We start from the raw sequence: 14,557 nt of genomic DNA, 5'->3' as shown, positions 1-14,557 counted from the left end.
AAGCCCATCTTGAACATCCGATGACCTGTATAGTGCACTCTATGTAGTATTTTGTATTGTATTAATTGCAGACTGGGATTTTTAATTAATTTAAAGGTTTTTAAGCAAATCTGAGACCAGAAGTTTTGGTCTAAGCTGACTGATAAATCTGCTTCCCACTTTGCAATAGGAAGGGATATTGAGTCATCTAATTTAGAAAGTGTTCTGTATATTTTAGATAATAATTTGGGGGATTTAAGAGTAAGAAAATGTGCCGCACTTAGTGGTGTTTGTAATTCAACTTGACTGAGGTTAAATTTCTTTTTTACTATGGATTTAATTTGTTGATATTCTAAAAATCTTGTCTTGTTGATCCCATATTGTGCAACTAGTCTGTCAAATGGAATAAATTCTGTTCCCTCTAATATATGTTCTAAGTATTTAATTCCTTTACAACTCCATTCTGGGAAATTAATCATATTATTGTTTTGTAATATGTCAGGGTTATTCCAGATAGGTGTACGTTTGCATGGGATTAATGAAGACTCCGTTATTTTTAGAAACTCCCACCATGCTGTCAGAGAAAAGCTGATGTTGATACTTTTAAAGCATTCATGTCTTTTGATGTTTGAGCTAATAAATGGTAGGTCTGAAATCTCTAGATCCTTGCATAGTGCCTGTTCAACATCTAGCCAGGGCTCAACTAAGAAGGTATGTTTTAACCATTCTGAGATGAACTGAAGCCTGTTGGCTAAGAAGTATTGGTGAAAATTAGGCAGATCTAATCCTCCTCTATCCTTGGTTCTTTGTAGCGTTTTTAAGCTGATACGCGGGGGTTTATCTTTCCAAAGGAATTTGGAAATATATGAATCCAGAGATCTGAACCAATCTTGTGATGGTTTGTTAGGGATCATCAAAAATAAGTAATTTATTTTTGGCAAGATCATCATTTTTATAGTGGCGACCCTTCCCATGAGTGATATGGGTAAAGATTTCCATCTAGTCAGATCGCCTTCTACTTTCTTTAGAAGTGGGATGTGGTTTAATTTAGTTAAGTCTGAAAGCTTAGGAGAGACATTAATACCTAAATATTTAATATTTCCGGATTGCAGTGGGGCAGAGGAAGAATTATGGAAGGAGCAGTTAATGGGGAGAACTGTAGATTTTGGCCAGTTAATTGAATAATCTGAAACTCTTGAAAACCAGTTTATTAAAGTAATTACCTCAGAGAGGTTGGTTTGTGTGTTTTGCAGAAAAAGCAACACATCATCCGCATAGAGACTGATTTTATGTTCTATGTTCTTACATTTTATGCCCTTAATTGTTGTAGCCTGTCTAAATGCTGCTGCTAGAGGTTCGATAAAAATTGCAAAAAGTGAAGGGGAGAGTGGGCATCCCTGTCTTTTCAGCGGCAAGCGTTTCCACCTGCTGCTGGCTGAATTCCAGGGATTCTCTCAGAGATTTAAATTCCCGGTGTAAAATCTCCACCAGGGACAGCCTCGCATCGAAACTGGACAATCGCTTGTCGATTGACTCCAGGATGTCTGCGATGTCTTTGCCGGCAGGCGATGTTGTACCGGGGGAGTCTGCCGGGCGACATCTCTTCGATGACGGCGTCTCAATTTTGGCTGGGGAAGATGCACTCTGGGCCTTATTCATTACTAAATCTTGAAAACAGCGGTCGATGTAATCTTGGAGAGCGTCTAAACTCTCCCCGTTGTCCTCCAGGGTGTTAGAGATGATAAAACAGATGTTGTTAGTTATATGACAATTGATTAGTATATTTGGTAATACTGAAGCTTGAAAAACCTTTGTTAAACTCTATGCTACCATTTGCTTTTTCTCCGCCAAAATCTCCGGCGTCTGACGTCACCTACAACATGGGTCGCTTACCTTGTCGCTTGCCTTGTGTCGCTTACCTTGTCCGTCACTTCCGTCACTTACCCTTGCCCCGTCCTCCTCCTCTATGTACGTTCTTTTAGAGCAGAGCTACAGATTAAAAATGCCCAAGGCGAAGCGGTCAAAAGTCTGGCTGTACTTCACAGCAAAAGATGCAAACTCAGCAGCCTGCAACAAGTGCTTTAAGGTGATACTGTGATACTGTCAAAGGAGGTAACACCTCGAATCCGATGAAACACCTGGCGACGCATAGCGTTTTTTTAAAAGCCGAGAAATGCGCCGTATTTGATAGCTTAATGCGAGACCTCACACCGAGCACATCTACTGTGGGTGTGGTGCCTCTTATCGGACCCGGAGTTAGCAACATCCCCCAAAAACCCGAAGAGTAGAGTCCTGGCCCCTAGCCCTGCCAGTGTAGCAGAAATGATGACGGATGATGATGCAGCAGCCGTTCTTCTCTGCGTGAGTAGCTTAATGTTGTTCGTGTGTAATTTACGTTGAGTAGGCTCACCACGTTATTACATTAATGCATGTAAGGTCAACTAGCAAACATCCTCATAGCTACATGCGGCTGTCTTCTTGTTTGATGGCAGATACTCCCTTCACCCTGGCCAAAAAGGCTAAAATGACCAAAGAAAAAGTGGAAAACAGTTAAACGTGAGAGGTTTTTGGACAAAGTTTGTGTTTTTCCATTGATTAAGCACTGCTTCCAGCCAAGAGTGATGCCATATATGCCCCATAGATGCAGAAAAGGCTAACATTGTTATCTTTTTACAAAAAAACAGCTGAACATGAGTGGTTTTAGGACCAAATTTGTGTTCTCCATTCTTTAAGCACCAGTTTGAGCACCGTTTAAGCACCAGCACCGTTTCAAAAGTACCGGTTTGGCACCGGTATCGGATAAAACCTAAACGATACCCATCCCTACTAAAGAGATAAGGAAATCTGCTGTGAGAGTCTCAGTTTCAGTCTATAATGTCCTGTAACATTTAGAATTTTCAAATAAATAAACAATCTCCTGCACATACCTTCAATATACCCACGTGTATCTTAATTTTCTAAAATTCAGTGATAAAATATTATTAAGGATATCACCTGGTAACACTTGATGGGCTGTTTTGGCGTGGTTGCTGGCCTGGTTGCTTGTGGATTATAGATACAGGGTGGCTTAGACCTCTTCGTGGCACGGTGAGGGGTCGGTTGGAGTTAGGTGAGTCTAGGGCAACTTCCTGCTGCCTCTGGTCCCCTGGCACTCCTGCCCTTGGCTGCGAGAGCTCCATCCGCGGCCTCCCTTTTCGCTAACCTGGGGTGGATGCACGGCTGTCATCAGGATATGGACTCAGATCTTCAGCTCTCTTGGGGGCCATGGACAGCCAGGGTCTCTTCTTTCCTTGTCAACCACTGGCTTGGGGGAGTAAAATTGTATTTGTTGTTGTGTCGTCTGAATGTGCTTTGTTACAAATGCGGGAACTGGAGACCCAGCATGTGTGTTCATCCTTTGCTCCCGCCTCCCCTAACCCCATTTTTTCTCCCTTTCTTTCTTCCCTTTTCTTTTTCAATTCCTCTGCTTTCTATTTCTCTGCTTTTCTATTCCCCCTCTTCGCCTACCTTTTGCCAATCTGACCTTCGCCCCCTGTCTGTGCCAGCATAATATCCAATCAGATAAAACTATGAATAATAACAAAGTCTGCTTGCTACAACTGCTGGACAGGACAGGTTTAAAAAAAATGCAACCCTGGTTATTTTTTCATTGGGAAATTTATTCTCATTGAGAGTAAAATTTGAAATCATATATAATGTAAAAATTTAAATTTAAAATGAATAAATATATTTATTTTCAAAAACATCTTTCAAAGGCAGCTGAAGAATTCACTAAATTTGAAAAAAACAAACAAACAAACTATATTTCCCCACCTTCTACATGCCCTGTCATCCCCTCCTGTGAAATGAAAATTATTTTTTGCAAATAAAAAGTGTAACTCGGTCTTCACTCCATCAAATATACTGAGCCAATTAGTTTTAAAACTTATTGTAAAGTGACCTCTAGTGGTCATATGACGTAGTGTCAGTTGTTTCAGAACCAAATACTCTTGTTATTTATTACAGAAAGCCAAGATAACAGCCTGATTATAAGACTTCTTCGGTGTTGTACTGTTTGGATTTTGTAAAGATTTATTTGCATTCAGTTTTTAATCCAGTGCTCACTTTTCCTTTTTTAAATCTCCGCATCAAAACATTTTTAATGTCTTTAGTCTTGAAACAGTATATGATTGGATTAACAGCAGCAGGTATGAGGCTGTACATCATTGTAATAATAATCCGAATAACAAGATTAAAATTAAATCCTAAAACATTAGCAAGATAAACAAAGCATCTTGGCACATAGTAAAGGCAGGTAATAAAGAGCTGAGGGGCACAAGTGGACAGCACTTTGTGACGTCTCTCAGTTTGAGACATCCTCAGAACAGCTATGATGACAGAAAAATAGGATAAAATTATGAATGTTAAAGGAACCAGGAGAGTGACCATTGCATTAGCAAGTGCAACACTGTTCACATATGCCAGCCCATCACCACAACCCAGCCTTGTTATTGATATATGATCACAGTAACACTGCATGATAATATTCTGGTCACAGTAAGGTAAAGTTAAGGCATGAAGCACAATTCCCAGCAAACGTATAAATGTTAAAACCCAGCACATGGTGCAAGCAATAGCCACTGCTTTGTTTGTAAATAAAATGGGATATTTGAATGGAAACCATATGGCAACAAAACGATCCAAAGCCATCATCAGCAAGTTTAAAGACTGAATAGCTCCCAAAGAATGAACAAAATACATCTGTGTAAAACAAGCTCCAAAAGAAGTGATCATGTCATTCCACCAGTATCTGGCAATGATTTTTGGAAGAGTCACCACGCCAAAGCAGATGTCTGTCATTGCAAGGTTAGAAAAGATCACATATATTGGTTTGTGCAGAGTCCGCTCAAAAATGATAACAGCTATAGTGAAACCATTTCCAATTACAATAGCAAGGAAAACAAGAAGAAGAAGAACAGACACTGGACCATAATATTCAGGAGGAAGTCCAGGAAATCCAATAATAATGAACTCTTTTATAGTGGTAATATTGGTGTATTTCATAATTATATATACAAAGAAATAATCATAAACCAAAGGTAAAATTAAACAAACCACATTTTAGTCCTATGACAAAAATGATACAAATGTTTGGATTAGATACTCTATTATAATAATGATTAATTCGCTCTATTCATATCAATACACCTCAGCTCTTTAGCTCTAACTATGCAAGAACATAACCCACTTTCCAAAACAGTGTTGATGGTTTTATATTGTAAATGTTTCCAACAGAGTCTGAACTAATGATGTGTGGGGTAAATAACACTCAGAGGAAACAACTCCCATGTGCACTCAAACTTTTGAAGTGACTCGTTGCTTCTACTGTATAATGAAATGATTTGTGATAGGTTTGTAGCTTTAGACTAGAACAGACGTAGCTACGTTAATCCTACCGTAAAACAATAAGACAAGGTACGACCTCTCTCGTGCTCCCAGAGTGCTCTCTAATGCACACAAAGTTTGCAGACTATCAAGGATCAAACCTCTACCAATCTACAACTAATTACAAAACTCTAAGCATATATAAGTAGATATTTCTAAGCATAAATGACAATCAACAATACAAAACCTAACAATTTGCACTGAAGATTGTCAGAGCTTCACTGTGCAAAACTAAAGAAAAAGTTTATTTAATCCAACAAATCACAGATAAAATCTTTCAAATTACATAGCTTGCTGTGCTGTTAAGCATGCTCTTGATCTTCCCAGAGTTTGTGATAAACTTTTGGAAATTGAAATTCTTGTATTTTAGCTGTGTGTTACTTGTTAATAATTAACACAAATCTTTTTCCATTGTGTTGCACCATGCACCTTACTACCAAATTTACTAGTCTTGAACGATAACATAGCTCTCAATACTCTGGTCCACACCAGGGTCATATTGTGAATTCATCATTTCTACATTTTTTTCTGTAAACTGGGGATATGTGTTAGTCATCCAGTACTGTACAAGAATCTTCAGTCACCTTAAATTTCTTTATATTTTGCAACGAGACTTTAGTTCTCCAAGCTTTCTGAAGTTCTTTCAAAGTATTTATTTGGACATTTGCTGCTTTTTCACTTGTTATCAGGTCAGTCTTTGTACCTAGGACAATTTCCAGAGGAATGTTTTATTTGTTAAATACTGGCCCATGAGTCTTTTAATCACTAAAAAAGACACCTGACTTAAGGGATAAACCATTGTTGTGTCTGCACATAACAGACAATTTAGCAACAACCACCTGCAAAACACAATTTGGCAGAGGTGTGGACTCGAGTCACATGACTTGGACTCGAGTCAGACTCGAGTCATTAATTTTATGACTTTAGACTTGACTTGAAAAAATGTTCTAAGACTTGTGACTTGACTTGGACTTTTACACCAATGACTTGGGACTTGAATTGGACTTGAACCGGTTTACTTGAAAAGACTTGATATTTCACCCCAAATATAAAATTTAACATGCATATTATATAGAGATTGAAAATGTGACGTCATTCAGGGGTAAAACCGCAAAGGATTCTGGGAACTCGTGGCAAGAGGTACTAGCGCACGCAGGCTTTACAATTGAAATCACAGCGATAAAAAAGAAACACAAAAATGGCAAGAAGCTGTTGTATTATTAACTGCAATAGCCGGTCGCATGACAGCCACGGGAAGCCGACGGGTAAAGAGATCGGCTGTTATCGGATTACGTCGTTGAAGAGAAATTGTTCGAGCCATGTTTCCGAAGTAACAAAGACGCGACGGGTGGCCTGGATTGCAGCCATTCAAAGACCAAATATAACGTCCCAGAACCCTCCAGCTCACAGGTTAGTCTGCTCCAAGCATTTACACAAAGGCAAATCTTCTGTTGTAGTTAATGCGTCATTTTCATAACATAATTGGTGATATAGGTTACAAGCAAGTCTGGCGCTGAACAGAAATTGTCGCGCTATGCTCCTTTGTTTATTGTGCATAAATAGTGAATTGTCCTGACACAATATTGCGTTTCGCTTCTGTTATTATGGTACAGTGACAAAAACATATACTTTTATTCACAGGATAAAACAGGTTTTTTGTATCACTAATTGCCCAGTACGATTACAGCATACAGTATTATTGTCACTGCTACATTTCTGTAACGCGTACCAGAAATTATTTCCACTGCTAATTAATTACCGTTGAGCTTAAAGGTCCTATTAATAAACGGTTAACGATTGTGTATTTATGAAGACGATTTATGAGACTGGTAAACTTATGATACGTACGATGGTCTTTCGTTCTACACGGTGCATTTCAAGGTCCTGTACCCATCCGTCGGTAAACTGTACCTGGGCTTGTTGCAGTGACCTGAAGTTACTATGTCGTGCCAAACTGCATCCAAGAATAACATGCAGCTTATCTCAGAACTGTCGGTGAAAATTATTCTTGGAGCTAGGTTTAATTGAGCTGCATTTTAAAGAGGTGCAATTTCACAATTTGTGTATATTTTCTAAGTTCACTATTTTGTCATGTGTTGAGAAAAACACAGATTTAAAAATTACATGGTCTAATATTTACATTTAGCATAACTGCAACATGCTTTTTTCGTTTTTTTTTTTAAAGACTCGAAAGGACTTGAAATTCAAAATTTCAGACTTGTGACTTTACTCGGACTTTTACACCAGTGACTTGAGACTCGACTCTGACTTGCCTGACATTACTTGAGACTTGACTTGAGACTTGAGGATAAAGACTTGAGACTTACTTGAGACTTGCAAAACAATGACTTGGTCCCACCTCTGCAATTTGGTCCCATTAACTTAACTGAATCTAAAAATTATTAGCCAAAACATACATATATCTGGACATTTGGTTGTGTGTCCTTAAAAACTTTGAGGAAACTGGACCCAAAAAAGTCTAACTTTTAACTTTTAACTCCTACATCAATAGACCCTGATATCTGAACACACAGAGCCTGCAATGATGGATGACTCATGCAACAGAGAAGCAGATAGCAAATTCACCTGTTCTAATTGCAGGACTCTCCAAATCATCAGTAGGATTATTTCATCTTATTCAAAATTCAGCATTCCGAGGTATGGGGAAATTTTTTACCAAATTACCCCTGTATTGAAGGCACTTCATTGTCTCCAGGTACAATATAGAATAGAATAGTCTTATTGAAATGCTACCTTATCATGGTTGAGGGGTTTGTGTGTCCCAGGGGTTGCTGGGGCTGTGTTGTGGGGGGGCTTTTGCTGCTTGGTAGGATCTCCCATGGGAAATTAGTCCTGGGTGAGGGACCAGACAAAGAGCGATTCAGAAAACCCCTATAAGTAAAAGGGCGAGGGACCAGCTCACCCTGCCCGTTATAGGGTTAACAGGGCCTCACTCTGGAGCCAGGCCTGCATAACGTGCCCAAGAGGGAGCATCTGGTAATTGGGCCTTAGGCCATGGGCCTGCCGGGCACAATTCAAAAAAGGGACATGGGCCCACCCTCCTGTCTGCCCACCACCCATAGGAGGCGCTGTAGGAGTCTGGTGCATTGTGTGTCAGGCAGTGGCCACCAGGAGGCCCTGGTGGACTGATCCCTAGCTACCGAGACAAGTAACTGGGACACTGAATGTCACTTTTCTGTTGGGGAAGGAGCCTGAGTTAGTGCGTGAGGTTGAGAGGTACCAGCTAGATATAGCTGAGCTCAGCTCAACGCATGTCAACGGGCTGGGGTGTATCTCTTAGCATGCCCTTGGCTTGCTGTCTGTACATGGGGTTTTTTTGGTGGACAAGAGCATTTTCTCCCTGCGGAGAATGGGTTCTGACTGCCGTCTACGCTTATGTGCCAAACGACGGTTAAAGTACCCAGCCTTCTTGGATCTGAACCTGAAGGGTGTTCAGTTACTGGACTTTTGTGCAAACCACAGTTTGTCAATAACGAGAACCATGTTCAAACATAAGAGTTTACATAAGGGAACGGACTCCAGAAGACACTCAATTTTGGAAACGTATCATTAGATCTGTGGCTATATGTTCTGGACACTTGGGTGAAGAGAGGGGCTGAGCTGTCAACTGATCACCACTTGGGGGTTTGGTCCACCAAATGGTGGACACCAGAGGTGAAGGGAGCCATCAGGCTAAAGACGGAGTCCTATCGGGCTTGGTTAGCCAGTTGGACTTTGGAGGCAGCCGGTAGGTACCGACAGGCCAAGTGGAAAGCTGCCCGGGCAGTTGCTGAAGCAAAAACTCGGATGTGGGAGGAGTTTGGAGAGACGATGGAAAAAGACTTTTAGACTGCCTCAAAGAGATTCTGGCAAACCATCAGGCAACTCAGGAGGGGAAAGCAGTGCTCTATCTGCACTGTGTATAGCAAGGATGGAGTAATGCTGGCTTCAGCTGAAAACATTTTGGGGCAGTGGTAGAAGTACTTCGAGCCTTTTGTGGAGAAAGCAAAGTCTGGGGGATGACTTGTCTAGCTTTGGGGGTGAAGTCACTTAGGCAGTTAAACAACTCTTTGGTGGCAGGGCCCCTGGGGTGGATGAGGTTTTCCCTGTTCCTGTAGTTCCTGGAGGCTCTGGATGTTGTAGGGCCGTCGTGGTTGGCATGCCTCTACAATGTTGCATGGAGATCAATTCAATTCAACTCAATTGTATTTATATAGCGCCATTGTTTTCTATTTGAGTCAATGATGTACTGGTGTCTTGGTTTATGATCGTTTGACGCTGTTATCCATCCGATCTTCAATGATGGCTCAAGATGTCTCATCCTCCTCCTCCTTTGGCACTTTCCATCCTCCGCCAGTGGCTGGATCCTCGGCCAGCGTCCTCAGCGATCCCCGCAGACCACGGAGAAGTAGAGGAAGAAGAGCAGGTATCCAGGTGAAGCTTAGGCTTTTCTGGTGGCGGGGTCTGACTGGAAAGCAATGTCGAGCATGCTTTATTACCTATCCTCAGAATAGCTCCATGGAGGGGAATTTGTTTTCCATGTCCCTGCTTGGATACGCAGAGCCTGGCTCTCCGAGACCGTGCTGCCTCAGGAGGATTCATCCAGACTCTTCTGCTGACTGGCTTTTCATCCCCTCATTGAGTAGAATCTACGAGCGTGAAGGTTCAAACCCCGAGTATTTGCGTCCTTTAACTTGAGCCTCTGCTAAAAATGATGCTTCCACCCCGCTGAACATGGCGCTTTTTAATGCCCGATCATTGACTAATAAATTGTTCGTTCTTAACGAGTTTATATCTTCTAAAAAACTGGACTTCTTATTTCTGACTGAGACCTGGCAGTGGGACTTGGACTATTCGTCCCTCATTGAACTGTGCCCAAACGGCTATTCCGTCATTAACCAGCCTCGGGGATCTGGTCGTGGAGGAGGTCTTGCTGTGGCATTTAATGGGCCATTTCTCCTGCCGCTCAGTGAAAGTTGGACACTTACTTTCATTTGAACTACAGCTGATTAAACTCGGAAGTAAGGATCCTTTTTATTGTGCTGTGGTGTATCGTCCACCTGGCCCAAATAGCTTGTTTTTATCAGAGGTCAGCGACTTCCTGTCCTCTACTATGAGGTTGTCCAGACTGCTTTTAGTTGGGGATTTTAGCATGCATGTTGATGATGACTCCGACCTCTTTGCCAGAGGTTTTATCAACATTATGGATACTTTTCATTTTACCCAGTATGTGTCAGGCCCCACACATAACAAAGGACACACACTGGACCTTGTTTTTACTTTGGGTTTGAATATTGATTCTATTTGTTCTGAGGACATTTTTTATCTCTGATCATCACTGGTTTGTTTCTTTGTTCGTGGTTTTGGGCGTCTGGAATCCGCCCTTGAAGGGGGGGCTCTGTCACGATCCTGGGTCTTATGACCCAGTGTTTTGAGTTTTAGTTCATTTTGATGTTTTAGTTTATGTAAGCCCTTCAGGTTCCTAAGTTCATTTGTTATCATGCTTAAGTGTTTCTAGTTATTATTTCCCCCTCGTGCTTCCACCATGTTAAGTCTCCCCTGCTTTTCATGTATTTCATGTCTGTGGCTTATGTTGTCAAGTTCAGGTTGTCATGTCTATATCTCACTCTGTTTCCTGTTTTATTGTGAAGAGGTCTGGCATTTCTGTGTTCATCGTGTTCAGTTTTACTCTCCCACTGTGACGTCATTATGTTCATGTGTGCCAGCTGTTTCCCCAGGTGTTGCCACTTCCCCTAATCACCTCCTGTGTATTTAAGTCCTCTGTTTTCAGTGTGTGATTGTCAGGTCGTCTGTTGTCCATGCCATGCTTCCAAGTTTCTTGTCTAGGTTTTTCTTATTGTTTGTTTAGATTCCCCAGTTTAGGTTTGTGTTAATTTTGCTTCAGTTTGCCTTGCCCTTTTGTTTGTACCTTTTCTACCAGCCATATTAAACGGCTCACCTTTTGTTAATATTCAAGTTTTGTTCCCTGTTCCTTGTAGTCTGCATTTTGGGTCCTTTTTTCAATTCATACAGTCTGCCCTCGCCAGACTGTGACACAATATCCGCTCCATAAAACGTGATTGTCATAAAGCTGAGCGCTTGTGGAAGAAAATTCATTTAAATGTTCATCTCCTGTACTTAAAGGATCTTTTAGCCTCTTTTAACAGTGCAATTAGAGATGCGAGGGCTGCTTATTTTTCTCATCTTGTCGCAAAGAGCAGAGGTAATCCTAAGGTGTTATTTCACACTATTTCTGATATTATTACTCCTGTTCCACCTGCTGCCATTATTACTTCTAATGAAGACTGTGAAACATTTCTTTCTTTCTTTCTAGAAAAAATTAGTAATGTAAGGAAAAAAATGTCCCCATCAGCATCTGCATTGTCAATTCCTACGCCAGCTCGGCCTGTCATTTTAGAAAGCTTTTTATCCCCCTCACTATCAGAGCTGGTAAAAATAGTTAATGCAACGAAAGCATCCTCCTGTTCACTCTAAATTTTACCTGTAACGTTATTCAAAAATGTCTTCCACTCTATTGGTCCCTGTGTGCACACCATAGTTATCATCTCACTGGGGTCTGGTGAAGTCCCTGCTTATTTTAAAACTGCTGCTATACACCCCCTGTTAAAAAAAAACCCACGCAGGACCCATTTCTCACTAGCAATTATAGACCAATCTCAAAAATACAGTTAATTGCTAAGATATTAGAGAAGGTTGTGGCTAAGCAGCTTACAGCAGTTTTAGACAAACATAATATATTTGACAAATTTCAGTCTGGCTTTCATAGAGCTCATTCTACTGAGACATCCCTTCTTAGAGTTTCCAGTGACATTCTGATGCAAAATGATGCAGGAAAATGTTCTGTACTCCTAATGTTGGACCTCACGTCAGCCTTTGACACCGTTGACCATTACATTTTGCTTGAAAGACAAAAGTACTGGGTTGGAGTATCTGGGTCTGCCTTAGAGCGGTTCTCCTCATATCTCTATGAATAGGGATGGGTATTGATAAGATTTTCACGATTCCGATTCCATTTTCGATTCTGTTAAACGATTCAATTCTTTATCGATTCTCTTATCGATTCTTTTTAAAAAAGGAGAACACTAAGGTCGATTAGCTTAGAACTTTGTGTATATCTTTTCTTTGAACAAGATAGAAATTTAGGAGTAACATGGGCTTACAAACCCAACAGTGAGATCTTAAGAGATCCAGCCTACAGCTCTTCAATGGGTCACAGGGCCCCCGGGAAAAAAATTGTAAATGTAAAATAATAAAAATAAATATTCATCTGTAGCAATAACAAAGTATAACATAAATTATTCTGTAGCAATTACACAAGAATATCCAGTAATGTCCCTGCCTACAATTAAACACATTCACTTACCGAAAATCGGGGGCATCTGCTGTGGCAAATGGGTGCAAGCCTTTTACCACAAACTTAGTCACTGCTCAGTGACACTCGTCTATCCTGGCCTGAAAGGAGACGCTACCGGTAGACTGCAGCGAGAACTGCCAGCATCTGAGCCAGCCAGACTCTGTCTCGCTCATCGTAGTCACTTAAATGCAGCGCACAGTAATGGTAGATTTTGTAGTGGTTGGGTGTAACAATGAAACAGATGTGAGATGAGGGAAGTGCCAAATGTTCCTTTGTGTCTCCAAATAAAAATCTGTACTTCCTCAGATATCCTAAATAAATTGACTTTTGTGAAATAGAAAGTTCAGTGCCATCACTTATTCCTGAACCAATAGTTTACAGCTAGTGAAGTGTCAGTGACTTCTGGGTTGGTCCCTGATCTTCATCTTATGAGATTGTTATTTTAATAACACTTGATTTATTTAAAAGAAAAAAGAAAAAGAAAAAACGAAAATATTTTCTCCCTGTTTTTTTTCTTATTCTCTGGGTCTCAGGAGGACATTATGTCCCTCTCGACTACAAGACTCTTGTTATGTCTAAAAAACAGTCATATTAAAATGATCCTCAATTGGACTCTGGCGCTTTCTCCCGACTTTCCTGACATGCTTCTGCGCGTGGACGGAGCAGCCGCACAGACGACTCGACTACCGTAGCGCCTAACTTAGCTATTGTAGGGCGCGCACACATCAATGAAACTAAACACATTTGACAATAAATCCAATTGACTTTGGCTAATTTTGTGAACATTCATTACAGTTTTAGTTAATTTTCCTTTTTTCTTGTTATTTCCGTTAAAGCAAACGTTTTTCCACTTCTAATTTTCGTTGTTTCATTTATTTTCTTTAATAATAATAATAACCCTGCTCCGCACACTGGAATAAACATAATCAACATGATCAACATTTTACTGCATGTTATTTCACTATCTTATTGAGTCAAATACTCCATCCTTATGTGGTTTACGACATTATATTTATCTAAACCTCCACTTTGTCTCTAAATGTTTAAAGAATTTTTTCAAGTTCAGGGTCAAATTTTGAGAATTTGACCATAAGTGAAAGTTATGGCGTTATCACCCCCTTTTGGGCTTACCTTTCCCAGTTTTGATGATATTCCTCTCTATTCTTTGCAAGTACCCCTTTTTCGGTGGCGAGAAACTGTTGGCGTGGCCAAGTGGGTGCTGAAAAAACAAAAGCTCAGGACAGAACAGGACAGAACAGTCACCAGTCATGTACTTCATACAAAATTAAGATATATTGACCTTCATATTGATCCTCTGAGTGTAATGTTACATTTTAATTTAAACTGCTCAAAGCTAAACACAATATTTTACTTTATTTTACTCTTGTTCTTGTGCAGCACCACCCCTATCGGTTCTCTCTTAGTTTTAAATTGCTGACTATTTCAAAAGGCACCCAAAAGGCGGGGACCAGTGTTTATCATTACATATCTCTCTTTTGAGTTTGGCAAGTTTATCATTTCCCTATTATTCATAAACCTCAGTGCAGGATTTTTTATTTTTAATTTTATAACCATTAATTGACTTTTACAGTGGCCTGCCATGGTTAACAATAACATGTTCAGTCATGAGTGAAAACGAACCTTTTCTTCACTTTAACATTTAGCATTCCCAACCATTTTATAATGATACATTAATCAAAATACAGCTACTATAACACAATTTTCTTAATGCAAACATCAGTAACTCAAAATTAGCAACCAAAGGGTTAAGTCTGCAGT

The 14,557-nt window shown here is 40.3% G+C and overlaps 1 protein-coding gene across 1 annotated transcript; it reads right to left on the bottom strand.

Moving 5' to 3' along the window:
• Window positions 1-4,050: 4,050 nt before the first annotated feature.
• LOC146694401 (olfactory receptor 1500-like) lies at window positions 4,051-5,022 on the bottom strand. Its single transcript, XM_085478875.1, has one exon. It carries the CDS (start codon window positions 5,020-5,022, stop codon window positions 4,051-4,053), a length of 972 nt encoding a protein of 323 aa, XP_085335001.1.
• Window positions 5,023-14,557: the final 9,535 nt, after the last annotated feature.

Source organism: Copadichromis virginalis, linkage group LG14 (genome assembly GCF_057382275.1).
Source record: "Copadichromis virginalis isolate Kocher_CV1m ecotype Utaka linkage group LG14, C_Virginalis_male_GT1.1, whole genome shotgun sequence".
NCBI classification, from domain to species: domain Eukaryota; kingdom Metazoa; phylum Chordata; class Actinopteri; order Cichliformes; family Cichlidae; genus Copadichromis; species Copadichromis virginalis.
Note: the sequence above shows the minus strand (reverse complement) of the source record. Positions and strands in the feature narration are given on the sequence as shown.

What these genes read in the sequence shown, in the direction of transcription:
- LOC146694401 (XM_085478875.1), bottom strand. Translation starts at nt 5,022, where the DNA reads ATGAAATACACCAATATTACCACTATAAAAGAGTTCATTATTATTGGA.